At 38.7% G+C, this 18,230-nt stretch overlaps 1 protein-coding gene across 2 annotated transcripts in view; it reads left to right on the top strand.

The window, feature by feature from the left end:
* The window catches only part of TOLLIP (toll interacting protein), a 40,485-nt gene that overhangs the window by 9,650 nt on the left and 12,605 nt on the right, over window positions 1–18,230 (top strand). For both annotated transcript variants that reach the window (XM_035121759.3, XM_035121769.3), the window contains exons 2-5: window positions 11,517–11,666; window positions 12,612–12,794; window positions 14,861–15,013; window positions 17,459–17,549. In XM_035121759.3, coding sequence (XP_034977650.1) covers window positions 11,517–11,666; window positions 12,612–12,794; window positions 14,861–15,013; window positions 17,459–17,549 — 577 coding nt within the window. The remainder of the gene's footprint in view (window positions 1–11,516; window positions 11,667–12,611; window positions 12,795–14,860; window positions 15,014–17,458; window positions 17,550–18,230) is intronic.

The raw sequence follows: 18,230 nt of genomic DNA, 5'->3' as shown, positions 1-18,230 counted from the left end.
GAGAGGAGAGGAAGCGGAGGGAACACTCCACAAGGGAGGGTGTTCAAAAAATGGTTAAAGGCTGACAGCTGTGCAGATAAGGGGTGACATAACTGGGCTCCTGAGCCCCACAAGGGTGCCGCAGAAAGAATGTATTTGGTAAAGGGAGCCGTGAACTCAAAAAGGGTGAAAACCTCTGCTCTAGTCAATTGGCTAACCTTCACTTGCATTTGACCTTAATCTTGTGCCACCTTCCAATATGGATATATAGCATTTATTTTTGGACCATCTACTCCACCCCACCTGAACCTCACAGGATTTCAGTAGGCAAGGGGTAGGGAGACCTCTCCAGAATTTAGAATATTCATAGCAATATAACTGCTATGCATTCTTCAATATTAGATTACCTGCCTCATTCAGGTATCTTCCATTTACTTCTTGACTGCCCATCAAATGACCTAGTGACATTGCAGAAAAAGCTTCTCCCACCTCCATTTTTTCTCTTGACCATTTGACAAAAGCATGAGATTCATGGCCAAGGCCTCCCTGCATAAATAATACATAACATTTGCATAGTGCTCCTTCTGTTCATAGCACTTCATATGCATTATTTAGTTATAATCCTTACAACTGGTAAGGATAACCATCCCTACCATATTGTATGGTGGGATAGGGACTTCTCCTGGGATCATATGCATTCCTTAGCCCATCTACACTCTAGGTCAGGCATAGGCAAACTTGGCCCTCCAGATGTTTTTGGCCGACAGCTCCCATAATCCCTAGCTAACAGGAACAATGGTCAGGGATAATGGGAGTTGTAGTCCCAAAACATCTGGAGGGTCGAGTTTGCCTATGCCTGCTCTAGGTTCTAGTCTAGACAGCTCATAGCAGAGGTAAGGCTTTATTAAGTGGCCTGTAGGGATGGAGTTCACAGTTATGTGCCCTTTTGTACATTTTCTCATGGTGTTGTTGCATAATCTGTTAGTTCTGGTCCTGAACTCATAAAATGTACATCAGCTCGACCCGCACTTGCATTTTGCGAAAAGGACATAATTGACTTCAAGAACTTCTTCAAATTTTTCTATTTGTAGTTCTGCCACTGTTGATCATTGCCCACTATAACTAAGCACTGTATCTGTTAGCGTGCCCCCCGGGGGTATTGTAATTTGTTTGTCTTGTATCTTTGTTCTTATTTTGATAAAATGGCAATAGAGCAGCACTACTGTCTCTTTCAGACCACACCAAATTGGGAGAGATAGCTATTGCCACATAATAGGGATTCTGGATTGCCATAACAAATTGGAGAACTGGGCCAAAACTAACAAAATGAATTTCAGGGTTCTACACTTTGGCCTGTGGGGAGTCCCTTCCAAATCTACAATTGTATGATTTTATTATTTTACAGTTTTCACATTTAAAATCAAGTGTGCCTATCTAGGCTTGTTTATAGTACTGTATAAGCTGTTCTGTTTTGGTAATAGGGATGGGTTATGAATTTCTTGTTGATACCCCTGTGGATTGTGAGCATCTTCGCTTACATCCTTTAGCCTTGTAGTGATTTAGTTTCTAGCAGTGAGCAAGAGAATTACTTTGTTTACTTGCAGACTGTTACACTATTTGTTCTAACTCAACCACTGTAACTATAACTTCAGCTTTCATTTTGAAAGTGATTTAAAATGTATCCTATGCTCAGGGAAAGTAGTGAAATTTGTCTCCAAATGTCATAAATTAAATTGAACATTAAAACCCCCAATAAATGTCAGACACTTTTGTGGCCTGGGAGCCTGCATTTTCTGGGTGGCTACTTTGCAAAAAATCTGTTGCATCTCTTCTGTAGCATAGATAATGTCTTAATGGACAAAAAGAATATCTTAAGATATCAAAAAGGTAAAGCAAATTGTTGTACTGGAAACTTCACTGCCCTAAGCCTTATTCCTTATGTAACTAATGCATTTGAAGTATAGAGAATATTCATATATTTCACATGCACACAGTTTGAACTTTAGGACCAGTTCATACAGGATAGTCAGTTTTGGAGTGTGTAGGACTTCCTTCAGATTACGGTGGGCTTGCAGCGAGGGTGCTGTTTGCCTTAGCTGGTACCCTCTCAAAGCTGTAAGAAACCACCAGTGACGGTACTTTAGCAACTGCCATCTTCAAGGAAATAACAATGTCAATACAAGGTATTCATTCAAATGGTATTCCTGTGCAAGTGTACCGTAGCATATCACTGCATGTCAACTCTTAGTTTTTCTCATTTTGTTTTATTGTTATTATTTATTCAATTTGTATACTGCTCAGAGGACGAGATGGTTGGACAGTGTTCTCGAAGCTACCAACATGAGTCTGACCAAACTGCGGGAGGCGGTGCAAGACAGGAGTGCCTGGCGTGCTATGGTCCATGGGGTCATGAAGAGTCGGACACGACTAAACGACTAAACAACAACAACAACATACTGCTCTTCATCTGAAGATCCCAGGGCAGTTCACAATAGAAAAACAAAAAATGAGAATACCAGATACGTAATAAAACAAAAACCAAACCAATAACCCCCTTCCCACAAACACATATAAAAAGCCATAGAATGTTAATCAGCCAAACATCAGGTTGAAGAGAAGGCGTCTGGCGTCCCTGACAAGTGGAATAGACCACAGCAGCTCCCCCTCCTTGACCCTCAAGTCTGCCCTGATCTGCCCTGAGTATCCAGGTGGGCACAGCTGCATGAGACCAACTCAGCTCTGCTCACCCACTCAGGTCACAGTCATACAGACCAGATCAGCCTCCTCATCCACAGTCAAATCATGGATAAAAGATCTTACTCAGTTGACCTGGCATTCAGCAACAGCAGCTGCAGACCCGAGGACTGACTGATAGGACAACTCCCCAGGTTGCACGAGGGGACTGGCACATGGCACAGTCACTAACTGCCATGTGCCCCTTACCTAGCCTGTCTCGTCTCCCACACCCCTTACCCTGAACCACTGTGATTGCCCCCCACCCCATTCTCCCCAGCTAATCTCTTCCCAGGCACATCCCATGTCTTTCAATTAAAAGCAACAAAACCCCAAATTTAAACCATTCAAGTTAAAAAGTCCTCCTAGGCTTGGCTGAAGAAGCCTGCAAGGCAGGGAGCAGGTCCCCCAAGACTCACAGCCAGTATGGTCTTTGAAGGTATATTGCCTTCAAAGGTAGTTAATCCCACAACCATTTTTCCTCTACTGTAATGATACCTTTTTCCATTGCTAGGCAAAGACAGTCTACTTTGGAAATGCATTGTGTGGGAGTTTAGAATTCTTTGAGATCAGTTTGCTTATTTGTAATGCCACTATACTATTTCGTGTGGATTTTAGCTTATTTCAAAAAGTATGTGGGGGTTGACAGTGCAAAACTACCCATAATAAGGATTATTTTAGAAGAAATAATATGGTCAAAAGATTTTTAAAAATCTTGTATGTTTAAATAACTCGAGTATGTTTGCAGTTCTCTGCAGCTGTGAGTGAATAAAGAATTGAGCTTTGCAGTTCTCATGAACTGACTAATTAGCATACCAAGCAGATTTTGAGATGGATATTCTCCTTTACGTGCCTTTCTAAACTGTTCTTAAAATAAATACTTGTTGTAGTTTGTGGCTTCATTCACAATCTAGGGTGGCATGAGGGTCTGTAAAATTACATGTATTACAAATAACCCAGTGCAACAAATGTAAGAGATGGAAATACACACAAGATGTTTCTAGTTCTAACTAATAGGTGGGGAAAATGCCTTTCATGTAAATGACAGCACAAATGCTATTTTTTACAACTCAAGTAGCATAGCTTTGGGGAAAAAAAACATAGTTCCCTCATGCATTTAAAGTATCAGATTGGAGACATCCAATGTGGTCTGTAGGTTTGGAGCCGTAGTACTAATCTATACATGTCTACTCAGATGTATGTACCATGGGATTCAATGGGTCTTACATTCAGGTAAGTGGGCATAGGATTATGCTCTTAGATCTTCATTTTAAATGACGTACTGGTATTCCTTTTTGCTGTTCATCATCATTAAGTGCCTACTGCATAGTATTAGATACCTTAGTTTGAAAATACTTGCCTTTTCAAATCCTCCGTTCATCAGCAAGTGCTACAGTCAACCTCCATCTAAGAATAAAAGAGTTGATACATCAAATAGGCCCTCAAGAAAAGTTTTAAATAAATCCATTGCTCACTGGCAGTATATAAGAATAAAGGTAACCCAGATAGCTAATCTGTTATTTTAGCAAAAGCCTAGATAAATATTTAGAATCAAAGTTTTATTGAAGAAAATATCAACAAGAAGGTAAAGAGCATGGGTAGAACATGCGCTTTAGACCAAGAAGTTTTTACTAAAGTTCACATATGTCTGATGATGCTAATGTTCAACCTCTCTCTCTGTACATGTTACTTGCATGTAGAGGTCACACTACTTGAAAGGGGGTTTAGATCTATGCTTTTAGCCTCACCTCCAAAGTCACACTGTTTCTTCTACCCCCCCCCCCACTGTTTCTGTCATAGTGTTGAGGACAAACAAGGAGCCTTCTCTGTGCTTTCAAGGTCCTTGCACATTCTAGAACCGGGACCCCCTGCTTGCCCTGCGCATGAGGTTTAGTGGGTGTCCCTTGCCATGTTGGGATTTTTGGACGAGCAGAAGCAGCACAAATTCTACACATTATGTTTGCCTGCTTGAAAGCTTTCCTCCTCTAGCTCTCCAGTATTGAAGAGTGAAAGGAAAGGGGTGGCATAAGATGGGAATCGGCCGAGTTCTGCCTTGGGCAATTTACTTTGCTTTTATAAGAACCCTACACCCACCAACTGGAGCCAGGTGCAGATTTGTGGCAGGGTGGGGGAAATACACAGAACTGAGCTTACAGACTGTCTCAAAGCACATTCTCAACCAAGGAAGTTGTTTTTAGTAGCAGAACTGAGCCATTAAACATAAAAATCCATTCCTAGTTTCTCCTCCTTGCCCAAGATTTCGTCACTTCAGCAAACAAATTTAAGGGGGTGCCTTTTTGTTGCAGTTGTTTAAAGTGAGGGGAGATTAAGCTTTTATACTTCTTCTGCCCTATCTTCTGCCCACCTTGATATAAGGTGCTTTTTTCAGTTCTCTGCAATTTTCAGAGAACTCTGGTGATCTCTCTGCTGCTGTGCGCCCTGCTGTGCCAGAGGGACAGAGACAATTTCGCCTGGGGAGTAGATTTATGGAGGCTTAATCTGAAAAGAGTTGTAAAGTCTGCTTTTCTAGTTTTTATCTCTATGCGTTGCTAGACAGGTACACTGTATAATCCCTGCTGCTTTTGGTTGAAGTTACTGTTTGGTGTTTTGTTTTTTAAACAATGTATGCATGCTTCAGTTGGAGCTTAGAAAAAACTTGGCTTGAAAAGCTCTTTAAAAACAAAGTTCATTGCTCATATTCAGAACTTCAAAAATATATGCTGCTGTGCTCTTGTGTTCAGCTAGTAAAGTAAGAAGACACTCAGCTTTTTAGGATAATAAGTAAATTATAATTTTAGAAAATAGTAGAGGTATGTGGCTGGGGGGTGTATTAGTACTCTGTGTTACAGACACATTTAATAAGTATTAATAGGATTTATATTTCACATAATACTTGCGATACAGTTGGGGCACTCAATCCAATAAACAGTACACTCTCAAAATACAAAATAGTTTTTGAGATAATAAGGAAAGAGCTGTAGTATACAGAAGAGGACTTCTTTTGTGCATCATAGATCCAGTTTTGAATGTGTGCACAAACATATAATCAGTATGAAAATAGTTTGGATCATAATATACGGTAAGTTAACTAACTCAACTTTACAGAAGCATATTTTCCTGTCTGTTCTATCCTACCCCCATCCCCACCCTGGGCAGCCATCTGGGTAATGGTGGCAGGAGCTGAAGAGGTGCTATTCGGGAGGGATGGTCCAAATCAGATAGAAGTCTGTCTGATTTTGGACAATTTCCCCCTCCCTCAGCAGCCTCCTTCAATTAATTTAACATTAGGCTGTTTAGGATCCAAGTTGTTGTTGTCTTGAATTATCTTACTGTGTTCAAATATTATGTTTAGTGTTATGCAAAAACAAGGAAAGAGTTTTATAAATAAATAAAAGATTCTCCTAAGTTGTATCCTATATCAGTTGCTAAATTCAGAAGATTCAGTTTTGGTTATAATCAAAGATATTGTGGTCTTCAGATTTTGTGCACTTTAACAATATCCTATTATCATTAAAATACGCTTATTTACCACTTAATGTCGCAAGTGACTCAAAGCTATTTACAGTTTAAAAACATTATAAATCACAGAACAACATTAAGGGAGCAGTAAAAGAATCAAATCTTAAACCAGTTACATAATGTTGACAACACTCCACTTACTTTATGTATCCTATAACATAAGTTAGTATCATCCCAAGCTTGCAGGTAAGGGACAGAGATGGAGAGATAGTGACTTGCCTACAGGTAACTGCAGAGGTAAAATTTGATTCAAAGGTTAATTCATAGCTCAGGGAGCTATGCAGTTGTGGTGTCCTGCTTCCAGAATGGACTTCAGCTTGCACAAACTTATTTACCCTGCAGCCATCTGCAACCCCCAACCAACATTTTGCTGGCACAACATTGGTCTCCACCCTTTGTCTCTTACCCAGTATACCATACCAACTCTATAGCACTGTGTACTTTTGGGGCCTTTTGTTGAACTCCTGGTTCTCATCTTTGATAGGGTTTTTTGTTTTGTTTCACTTTTTAATATGGATTTTTACTTCTTCCATTGTATTTTTTGTCACGGCTAAAAATTGGCCGCTGTTTCTTTAATGCTGGGGGAGCTGAGTCAGCATGAGTCAGCAGCCTGCGATGACTCATGCAACCTCTCACCTACCGTAATTGTATTGTACCTGTATATATATAGAGTGGTGTTTTGCTGGGGTGTTGGTTGGTTGGTTGGTTGGAGAAAGCTGGTGGTGTTGATGTCTGTACAGTTAGTCATTTTGCAGTTAAAGACTTTTAAGAATAAAAGCAGAATATACTCTGCAAGGACACTCTTTTCGTGGAGTCTTTTGTGCCAGGCAAAGCAGGTCAGAAGCTTTGGCATATTTTTTTTCAAAACACTGACATTTTTCATAATTGTAAATTAATTATGTTATGCATTGTCAATATTGAAGAATCTTAATTTTGATAGACTTTTGTGGTACAACTTCCAAACCGCAGTTTTTGACAGATAGCATCTAGTCTCTGAATCTTATGTAGAAGCCAATTTCTTAAGTTGACTAGCTTGTTTTTGCTTATTAGGAAAATCAGTGTGTTTGTGTGTTTTAAAGACTACCGTATTTGGACTGCTGGACAGGGGTAACACCATTGGTATTACCATTTTTTGATAGAATTAAAAACATGGTGGATCAGAGAAATGCTGTGGACATAGTGTATCTTGATTTCAGTAAGGGTTTTGAAAAAGTCCCCCATTATATTCTTGTGAGGAAGCTGGTAAAATGTGGGTTGAACAAGGTAACTGTTTGGTGGATTTATAGCTGGTTGACTGACCAAACCTAAAGAGTACTCATTAACGGTTCCTCGTCATCCTGGAAAAAAGTGACAAGTGGTGTGCCGCAGGGTTCTGTCCTGGGCCTGTTGTTCAAAGTCTTTATAAATGACTTGGATGAAGGAATTGAGGGGATGCACATCAAATTTGCTGGTGACACTAAACTGGGAAGGGTAGCTAAAGCAGCAGAAGACAGAATCAGAATTCAAAATGACTTTAACAGATTGGAGAACTGAGCGCAAGCTAACAAAATGAATTTCAGTAGGGACAGATGTAACTTAGGAAGGAAGAACCAGATGCACAAATAATGGGGGACATCTGGCTTACTAGCAGTACATGTGAAAAGGATCCAGGGGTCTTGGTGGACCACAAGCTTAACATGGGTCAACAGTGTGATGCAGCAGCAGCAAAAAAAGCTATTGCTGTTCTGGGCTGTATCAACAGAATTATAATGTTGAGATCAAGGGAAGTAATAGTACTACTGTGTTCTGCCTCAGTCTGACCACACTTGGAATACTGTGTCCAGTTCTGGGCACCACAATTTAAGAAGGATGTTGACAAGCTGGAACGTGCGCAGACGAGGGCAACGAAGATGATCAAGGAAACTAAACCTTATGAGGAGCGCTTGAAGAAACTGGGTATGTTTAGCCTGAAAAAGAGGAGACTGAGAGGAGATATGATAGCCATGTTCAAATAGCTTAAGGGCTGTCACATGAAGTGTGGAGCATGCTTGTTTTCTCCTGCTCTGGAAGGTAGGACTCGAACCAATGACTTCAAGATGCATGAAAGGAGATTCTGACTAAACATTCTGAAAAACTTTCTGACACTAAGAGCTGTTCAGCAGTGGAACAGACTCTCACAATAGGTGGTGGACGACTCTTCCTTGGAGGTTTTAAAACAGAGGTTGGATGGCCATCTCATGGATGCTATAGCTGAGATTCCTGCATTGCAGGGGGCTGGACTAAATGACCCTTGGGGTCCCTTCCAACTCTAAGATTCTGTGATAGTTGTGACCTATAATTTGTTTTTCTGCCTTGTGTGTAAAACCACTGAGTGTGTGTTTCATTCTGGTTCTCAAGCATAAATACAAGTTTTCCTGCTGCATACTGATTAAATGTCTGTGCAGTATCATATAGAGGTTTTACAAGTTACTTCTGTCCCCTCTTTGAAACTGAACTGAGAGGTGAGTAACAAGAACAAATGATGAAAGTGTTTTAAAAGTAGACTTTTCTGCAGAGCAGATGATCATATAGAGCAATTTGGATTTGTTATTTATATAACATAAGGTGATAATTTTGGTATACTGTGTAACTAAGATAAGACTGTCTTATTTTACAAGTTTGTAACCAGAATAGGTCTTTACTTGCACAACTATACAATATATTTTTTTAAAAAAAATGTTCATTTTATTTTAATTTGATAGACATTTTTCTTCATCATTATTCTTAACATTAGTTTCTAGTCTGAAGCATATGCATGTTGTAGGACAGTAGTCTTCATTAGCTGAATCATTAGAAAACAAGATGTTCTAGATCCAGCTGTTAGGCAGGCAGTACATAAAGGGTGATGCTGAGTTAATGCAGGACAAGTTTGTCAGTGGTCTGTTTCCAAGAATGATTCAAAGTGGTGATTTTAAATTTTAAAGCCCAAGGAGCTTGAGGCCTGGATATCTTAAGTACCAATCCCCCTCCCCCCCCCCGCAAGCCTCCCCTTGCATTAAGATCTGTCTTGGAGGCTCTCTAAGAGAGATGGTGACTAGAGATGTGGCCATTTCAGTAGTGCTGTCCTGACTTTTGATTTTGTCCTTAGTGAAGGTTTACTTAACACAGGAAAAACTCCTTTCCTGGTTACGATGTTTGCCGTTCTTGCATTATGTCTTATTTTGTTATAGTGTTCTAAACTGATTTTATTGCTTGCGAATTTGAACTGGTTTTATAAATCAGTTGCTCTGGGAATTCTCTATGTTAAAAATACATATGTTCAGATAAACTTTAGTTTTTCAGCCACTTTTCTAGGGACAATGAGGGTTTTTCATGCTCAGCTGTGATTTTCTTGATACTCTTGAAGGAGCCCTAAACTACCATAGTCTTTGTAGGACAGCAGTTCTTGCTGCAGTCTAGAGGCAGAAGCAAGAGCTGCTGTTTCTGTTAATTAAATTTTATGTTAACTCCTACACTTCAAAGATGTTATCTTGGAGAACACGAGTAGCTATCTGCCATATTAAAAAACTGTAGCCCAAGGCCTATATATCCCTGGAAATGATGCTATTCATGAAGACATGTATTTGAGTTGAGAACTCTAGTTGCCATGTTTCAGAAAGTAAAAACCAGGACACCGAAGGTTATTGAGCTTGCCTGTTTCTGTTGTCTTTTGTTAGAATTCCTAACATGTTACCTGATTTAGTATAGCAAAAGATTGGTACAGTGTTAAAGTAGGCTTTACCTATGACCTACAGTTTTAGAACTCTTTGCATTGTGGAATATTAAATAAGCAGAGTTTTCTACCTCTTCTTTATGTAAGAATCTTGCTCATGTGGCTACTTCAACTCTTATTTCTAAATTTACTCTGTAATCAGAATCCTGAATTACATAAATGTTGGGATGTCAATTAGCAGGAGTATTGCAGACTAAAGTTGCATATTAAAAAGGGGTTGAAATTCTGGTGCACATTTGTTTGCAGAATGTTCACATAAGTAAATGTATACTGTAATCCTTCACTGTAATTTTTTCTCATAGTGAACACTGCCCCCAAATTTCAGCCACTTAACATTTACAGATTCCTTTCTATAAGTAAATGAAAATGGTTGGGGCAAAAAAACCTACCAAGTAAACCAACTGAATGTTACAAATAGGAGAACTGACCCAGAGAAGTAGGTACTTATTTTGAAATATACCACATATAGCTTTATTTTTGGGACATTTTACTATCTCAAGAAGCATTTGAATTTGGCTTGGGGTAGAAAAATACTCCCTAAAGTTTTCTTACATTACTCTCTTAGTTTCTGTTTACCATGTTGGGGTAAAAAGAACAAACAAGCAGATTACTGTATAGTACTTTGCTCCTGGTGCAAAACACATGTACCTTTGTTTGAGGCATTCTATAAACTAAGCTACATTGTAGGCCCACTTTGGTAGAAAATACTCCACAAAACTTAGTATCTAGGTTTTTTATTGGATGACTTATAAAAAATTCATCTTATTTTTCTTTCTTCCAATCCTAAAGAGGGATAGCCAGTGCTTTTTTTCTGGGGGTACGCATACCCCTAATCATTTTGTGAATCTATGTTTGGCCTCATTGAGGGGCAGGATTTCAATATGAGTAGGAAAATGAGAGTACCCCTAAACATTTTTTTATTATTAGAAAAAAAGCAGTGGGGATAGCTAACAATCACTAGCCACGGTTAGATAAATAAAATCAACTAAACTTTATCTTTAGCAGTTAGGGTTGCTATACATCTGGAATTTCCCAGACATACCCGGAATACTGCAGTCGGAAGCAGAGTCCGGGTGGAAATCAGCAAAATGTCAGGGAAAATCCGGTGTACCCATGTCGGCAGTGTCATTTTTGCCTATTTCCTTTAAAAATAGTTCAAAAATATCAAATATTTTTGTGATTTTGTCCAAAAAGCTCAACAACTATAGCAACCTTACTGTAGCTCTTCAGATTCTCAAATCAGGTATTTCCCTGTTTCATTGATTTCCTTTTCACATGGGGCTTGGGGGTCCTAATCATAGTGGTGTCAATTTTCACAATATTTATTATTAAGGGTTTCCATTTCAGATGTCTAAAAGAGTTACAGTTTTGCATTAATTGTACATGTCTCATAATGTACCCAGTTCTTCTTGACAGCTTATTTTGAAGTGGGGTTACAAAGTAGATAGGGGGATGCTAGCGAGTTGTGAGTGAAATATATTTAAAAGGAGCAAATAGGAGATTGCAGGGTGGAGCAAAGAGAATTATATTTTTGGTTTATGTGTTTCTTGTACAGGTGTATATTGGGGAACTTCCTCAAGATTTCCTTCGCATCACCCCAACTCAGCAACAGCAACAGATCCAATTGGATGCTCAAGCAGCTCAACAGTTACAGTACGGAGGAGCAATGGGTACTGTTGGGAGACTGAGCATCACTGTAGTGCAGGTATTTTAAAATGTACATGTTAGATGTGTCACATGTTTACATTTTGTAGATTCCTGGGATGTAGTGCTAAATACAGTGTTGTCATATTTATTATGCACAGACGCTGACAGTAGCTTTAAAAAGAGCATCACTGGTTCCTGGCTAATAAGCAGTTTGCATTGATCTTGTAGGGTACAACTGACTGCATACAGTTTTAACTTGCTATTTATGTTCAAAATTGCATGATTTCAGTGCATATTAGTGTAATCTTCCTATGAAACCACTCATCAGCATCAACTGAAAGCAGTATATAGGAATTGAGAGAACATGTGCTCTCCATCAGTAGGTTTTTCATCATCTAACTTTGGACATTTAACATTTTTGTGGTGGTTTTGAAGTGCTTATTTAGAACATGAAAAGTTTTAGTAGCTCTGTGGTGATTTTGGAATAACTGGTTAAATGTAGCCGGAAAATATTAAATGAAAAAACTTCAAAGATTTTGGGTATTCATTATCTAAGGTTATGCTCTTTTTGTCTATGTATACTGAACCTTGAAAACAAATGCAGACTTTGTTCTCACAGCAAATAAACCCTATGAACACTTGAATCAGTTGCTAACGGATTACAAAAAAGCCCTAAAGTAAACTTGTACAAATAATATGAACAACTTTTTATTATGGCCAGCATTTATACTTGGACAAAGTAGATCTGTAGTGCTGTGGGCAGAGTGTATTTAAATGGAATCATTGCAGATTTCATTTGAATTGAGGCATTGTAACTCATGGAGCAGGATGCCTTAATTTGAATCTTTATTCAAATCTACTCTGTTTACAAAATTTTACTTCTCAGTGGCTGATATCACCATTAATATGCTGATGGCAACTAAAAAGTGTAGACACTTCAGTCTAGGAAGGTGCATGGAAAGCTAATAACAACATTATTAATTTCCTTTGTCTACTTCCTTAGGCAAAATTGGCAAAAAACTATGGCATGACACGCATGGATCCATACTGCAGAATACGACTTGGCTATGCTGTCTATGAAACTCCCACAGCTCACAATGGAGCCAAAAATCCCCGATGGAACAAAGTTATTCAGTGCACTGTTCCACCTGGAGTGGATTCTTTCTATCTAGAAATATTTGATGAGGTAAGAGCATTTAACAAAACCCTGATTTGTAAGGAGGTTGGCTATAGGAGGAGGTATGTTTGGGAGCACATTTAGTATGAAGTTTCAGTTCATACTAAATGAGAACATTCTCTCTGGGCCTCTATCATCATTTTTGCTTTTTGCCCTTTATCCTAGGTAGTCTGTATTGAGAGCTGAGCCTAACAAAAATACGGAATCTTTGTCTGCTTCCTTAATCAAAATTGGCAAAAAAACACCCTATGAAATCTGTATCATTGTGCTTACAGAAGGGCTTTTGATATTTTCAGTGCCTCTGCTAATGGGGAAAGGAGGGCAGGCAATTGCTTCCAATTCCAATTCCCTCATGCAACCTCCTGTGCCTCCCAAAATTAGCTCCAGATAGTCAGGAGATCCTCCAGAACAGCATCGGAAATGGTTTGAGTGCTGTAGATGGAATGGAAGAATTAAAAAACTGTTAGCTGAGCTACCCAAGGGATCAAAAGACCTTCATGTACACAAGAACATTTATTTGATTCCATCAATAAAGCAAAGCGTGCTGTTTAGCAACTCTAACAGAAATTATTTCCCTTTGACTGTAAATGCAAACACTTCATATTATCAGTGCAAAAATACAATGTTTTCTTAAACATAAAAATCAGTTCATGCTTCCATCTGGCAGTTACTTTTTTCTCCCAAACTAGGTAGCTCCTAGTTCTCATGCTGGTAAATCTCCAAGGCAATGTTTTACTTGCATGAATTAGTTTTATTTACTTTAGAGCAGGCACCCCCAAACTTGGCTCTCCAGATGTTTTGGGACTACAACTCCCATCATCAACAGGACCAGCGGTCAGGGATGATGGGAATTGTAATCTCAAAACATCTGGGGAGCCGAGTTTGGGGATGCCTGCTTTAGAGCATGGGTGAGAAGCCTTTTGCCCAGTTAGGCTTGTCTCACCTTCCAGTGTAGCCCCACAAGGCTGTTCTCCCTTGGCCACTCACACCCACATGTCACTTACCTGACATCATTGACTTTGAGTGGGACAGAAAACTGGAGCTGCAAAGAAACAACCAGGAGCCATAGAGTGTTCTCCTGATTATTCTTCTGTGGCCCTGCCCATCTGTCAAATGTGGTCCACAGGGGGTTGGCCATAATTTGATCTGACCTTCTTGCCGAGAGTGGTTCCCCACTCTTGCTTTAGAGGCTTTAAGTAGCCTAACTGTGTGCAGGATTGTAGTGTTCATAAAACAAAATCTTGAGGTTGCAGCCAGTGGTTGAAAAACATAAGGCAATTCACACATCCAATATTTTCTCTTATCCTTCTTCTCCCTGTACCTCCCCAAAAGCCACTCTTGAAGGTTGGCAGAACTACTAAACGTTTGTGAACTGTGTTGCAGAAAGCTACAGTCGGAGGGGGAAGGGAAGTAGTTGCTTTTTGCTTTGTAATCATTGGATAAAACCCTTCGAATTCCACATCATTTTAAAATCTCCTTATTCAGTTCCTGTTTGTCTGTTTAACTTATAATAACAGTAGAAAAAGTTTGGCACTGGTAAGAGTCTTTGGGCCAAATTCCACTAACTAATCCTGTCAGCGGAAAACCACACAAGGATTTCTGCTGGTGTAATAGGGCTTTCCCCCTGCTTCCCTGCCCCAAATTGACTTGGGAGAATCCGTAGAACAGCACACTGGTGGAGAGAAGGCAGTTCATTTAATCAAACAAGCAGAAATGCTTGTGCTGATGGGCCTAGGCCTATCTGCTCAGCGGTAACTTGAATTGATTCCTTTAATTTTATATTAAATCCACTAGGATTGAAGAAGTGTTACTTTCCAGTTCTTGTGTTTATTTTTCTGTCAATCCTAGTGCTCCAAGTTATCAATGAACCATGGTGTTTCTCCTTGTGAGTGGATTAGGAAGGACAATTAACCTACTTTTGAAGAACAGATGAGAACTTGATTCCACTGAAAGCACAATTATTCCATTGAAAGCACAATGTGAAATAGCAAAATTTTAAAACTGTGGTAGTGGCACTTACATTTATGTCCCTTTAAATTCCTCGCCTCATAATTACCTAAATATATATCTTTCAGCGAGCGTTTTCAATGGATGATCGCATTGCTTGGACGCACGTTACTGTTCCTGAATCACTGAAACAAGGAAAGGTAGAAGATGAATGGTATAGCCTGAGTGGAAGGCAAGGAGATGACAAAGAAGGAATGATTAATCTGGTCATGTCTTATACGGTAAGTTAATTGACAATAGTTGCTTTAGTGCAGGAGGCAATGAGTTTACTGACGAAATGGGGCAGAAAGCGGCTTTGTTGGATCCCGAGGCACTGAATTTCTGGAACTTGCTATATTGAACTACTCAAAGTCTGTTTGATACATGAAGAGAATAGAGAAGTGAGTAGATAACTTGTAAAGGTGTGTCAGAATTAACAGAACTGAGTATTGAAAGCCAGGATTAACAGAATTGAATTCATAAGACATAAATAGATTATTGTCATTGTACTTTAAATAGTACATCGTAATTGAATGCCCTCCCTCAAAAACACAATTACAGTCATACACATACATATACATGCATATACACATTCCCCTATTCTGTTACACTGTCTTTGTTTAAAGTTGTGGCTTCCAAAGTTTTTACAGTGTTGGAGGAGAAAGTCGTTTATGTTTCCTTTCCTTGTGTGTTGCATATTAGCTCTGCTTCCCTTCTGAGGCAGGTTGCTTTGTATATCTTGAAGAGGTTGGTTTAAGTTTTGCACATTTCACAGTAGCGCAGTAGTCTGCAAGTGTGGGTTAGTGAAGAGCAGTAGTTGGGAGATGGAGGATTAGAGTGGTGTTCAGCTTGTTTTTTAAAAAAGTAGGTGCAGTCATTGTTTCAGAACTTAATCTGTAGCTACCTGTAACTACCTGTAGCCCTCCAGATGTTATCAGACTCCAGTTTCTGTCATCCCCAGCCAGCACAGCCAGTGGTCAAGGATAATGGTAACTGTAGTCTAACAATGTATAGAGTGCTGCAGGTTCTTCATCCCTGTGGTAGAGGAAGGTTAAGCTGCAACATTTTGTCCCCAGAAAATCTATGGGTGCAAGTTTATTGATATTAAGTAAGGTGAATTTGAGAAGGGAAAAAGCTGTTTGCACATGAATCTGCAATAAATGAAATGCTCATATTGAAGAATTAAGAGGAAGCGGGCACAGATTTTATTCTTTTTAACGTGTTTAAATACAACAATAATTTCTCAGTTAAGCAAGACTTAACTGGGTACATTGGGTCATTCAAAGCGTTAATCCTATCATGCATTAGCAAGTTATCACTTGGCTTTGGAACACATTTTTATAAGAAAAGCTTCTCAGACACCTTTTTATTGAATAACTTTCTAAAGAAATGCCTGAAACAACTGATATTAATGTTGAAGTCTTGCTTATTCTATTATTTTTTACTCCAATAAGACCCATTTATCCTAAATAGAACCCAATAAGGCAGAGATGTATGTACAAAATATTTTTTAAACATATCTCCCATTAAGATCCCAAGAAGAAATTTTGGAACTTTTACAACTTTTGGAAATTTTAAATCATATTAATTTTTTGAAATCACTTTTTAAAAATTTGTAACTTACATTTGAAATGTAGAGTAAGTCCATCATGTAACATATCATATTAAAGCCCATGTAGTTCTGAAGACATTGGTGTTTTTAGTTTTGATGTATCTCAAACCTGGACTGAGCCTTTAAGGTTTTCGTGTAGTCCAGCAAAACCAAAATTGCATTTTTAAAAAGAAATTTCAAGCTCTCATAACTTGAAAATGGGATGAGATAAAAAATTTTGAGATTTAAACTTAGCTTTGATCATTCAACAAGTGTACAAAATATTAAGAAAATTGGATGATATGAAGTAAAAAAGTTGGATCACTTGATATAGAATGACCCATTGTGTCCAACTAAAAATACTGTGTGTGTTATGAATAAACCTTTGGGAATATGAATATATAAGGTAATATTTTTTTTGAGAGAGAGAGAATAATTATTAATGATGAAGGGCACTGAAGAGAATTTTGCTAATGGTCTTCATGCTTTGTTTCTGAACTGGGGAATGATATTTTTCTACAGCAAAATTTGTAAATGAAGCTTATTCCAGTCTCTCACATTGTGAGAAGTAACAGTGTACAAAAAGCAGGGTTTTATCCAGAAGTGGTTTGTCTGTGCAATTCATTGTGCGAGTACTTGCATAATGTAGCACAATGTTTTCTGTTAGCTCTTGCACACCAATTCACAAAGCAGCAGCACTAGCAGAATTTCTTCTACTTTCACATTTCTGATCCGGGCCACAGAAATTATTCTGAAGCTCAGTATTCTTCTACCTCTGAAGCTCAGTATTGTACTCTGAGTGAAATAGTGCCTAAACTGCCTGCAATTTATCATAAAAGCAAAACTTGATTTGAACAGATGGAACTCTATATTTATAGGTTATTATAGTTCCTTTGGAATGTCTTTTAATTCAATGGAACTCATTTAACTTTTCTGGTCTGGGATGTGTTCGCACTTACTGACTTGTGCCAAAAAGTTGCTTCCTTTCCTTTGTATGGCAGGACTTAAATGGTTTTTGTGCATTTTCTTGCTGCTTTGTTTCATTCCTATAATAATGTTCAAATACTCATTTATTTTGTTATCTTTTGATATCCAGTCCTTACCAGCTGCCATGATGATGCAGCCTCAGCCGGTGGTCCTGATGCCCACAGTGTATCAGCAAGGAGTTGGATATGTGCCTATAACAGGTATGTTACTCCTTTTTCTTTTTAATTTGAGCTTTGAAAAACAAGTCTCTTGGAAATTGCTAATTTAAGACCAGAGGCAGAGACAAGCTCTGTTCTTTGAAGTACCCAGCATTTAAAATCAAACATTCAGTATGAAACTATAATTTGGAGGCTAATAAGGCACTTGCATGTTCAAGCTGTTTACAGATTTTTCACAGAACTGAAGTATTTATACAGCTGTCAGTATGGCTACATTTTGAACAAGGCTTAGCGAGCCTTGGGTTTACAACCCACCCACCGCAGGCAATCACTGAGAAGAGATTAAAAATACACTTCAAATTCTCTTTTTAAATGAACCGCAGTTTAGTGTGTTGTCCAGACCCAATCTGTGGTTAATCGTAGTTATGGTCAGTGGTAACAAGCCAGCTTCATTAACTGGGGTTTGAAGTTGACTTGTTTCCATTAACCATAGCTAAAATTAGCAACAGTTGTTTGGCATCAGAGAACACAGGAATATGCATTTAATCTAAAGTACTTGCTGTAACCACCATCAGCTAGCTGATCAGCGGTTACAGGTAATGCCTCTGAAGTCTGTTTAAGGGAAGTTGTTTGGATGCATACTGCATCCTCCAGATGAATAATCTGCAAAGATAAAAATGTTCTATTTGGAGGAAATACTTTGAATTCAATCTGCTTCCTCTA

The sequence above is a fragment of the Zootoca vivipara genome, chromosome 1 (genome assembly GCF_965207765.1).
Source record: "Zootoca vivipara chromosome 1, rZooViv2.hap1.1, whole genome shotgun sequence".
In the NCBI taxonomy this organism is placed as follows: domain Eukaryota; kingdom Metazoa; phylum Chordata; class Lepidosauria; order Squamata; family Lacertidae; genus Zootoca; species Zootoca vivipara.
The sequence above is the reverse complement of the archived record's forward strand: the minus strand, read 5'-3'. Positions and strand labels throughout refer to the sequence as shown.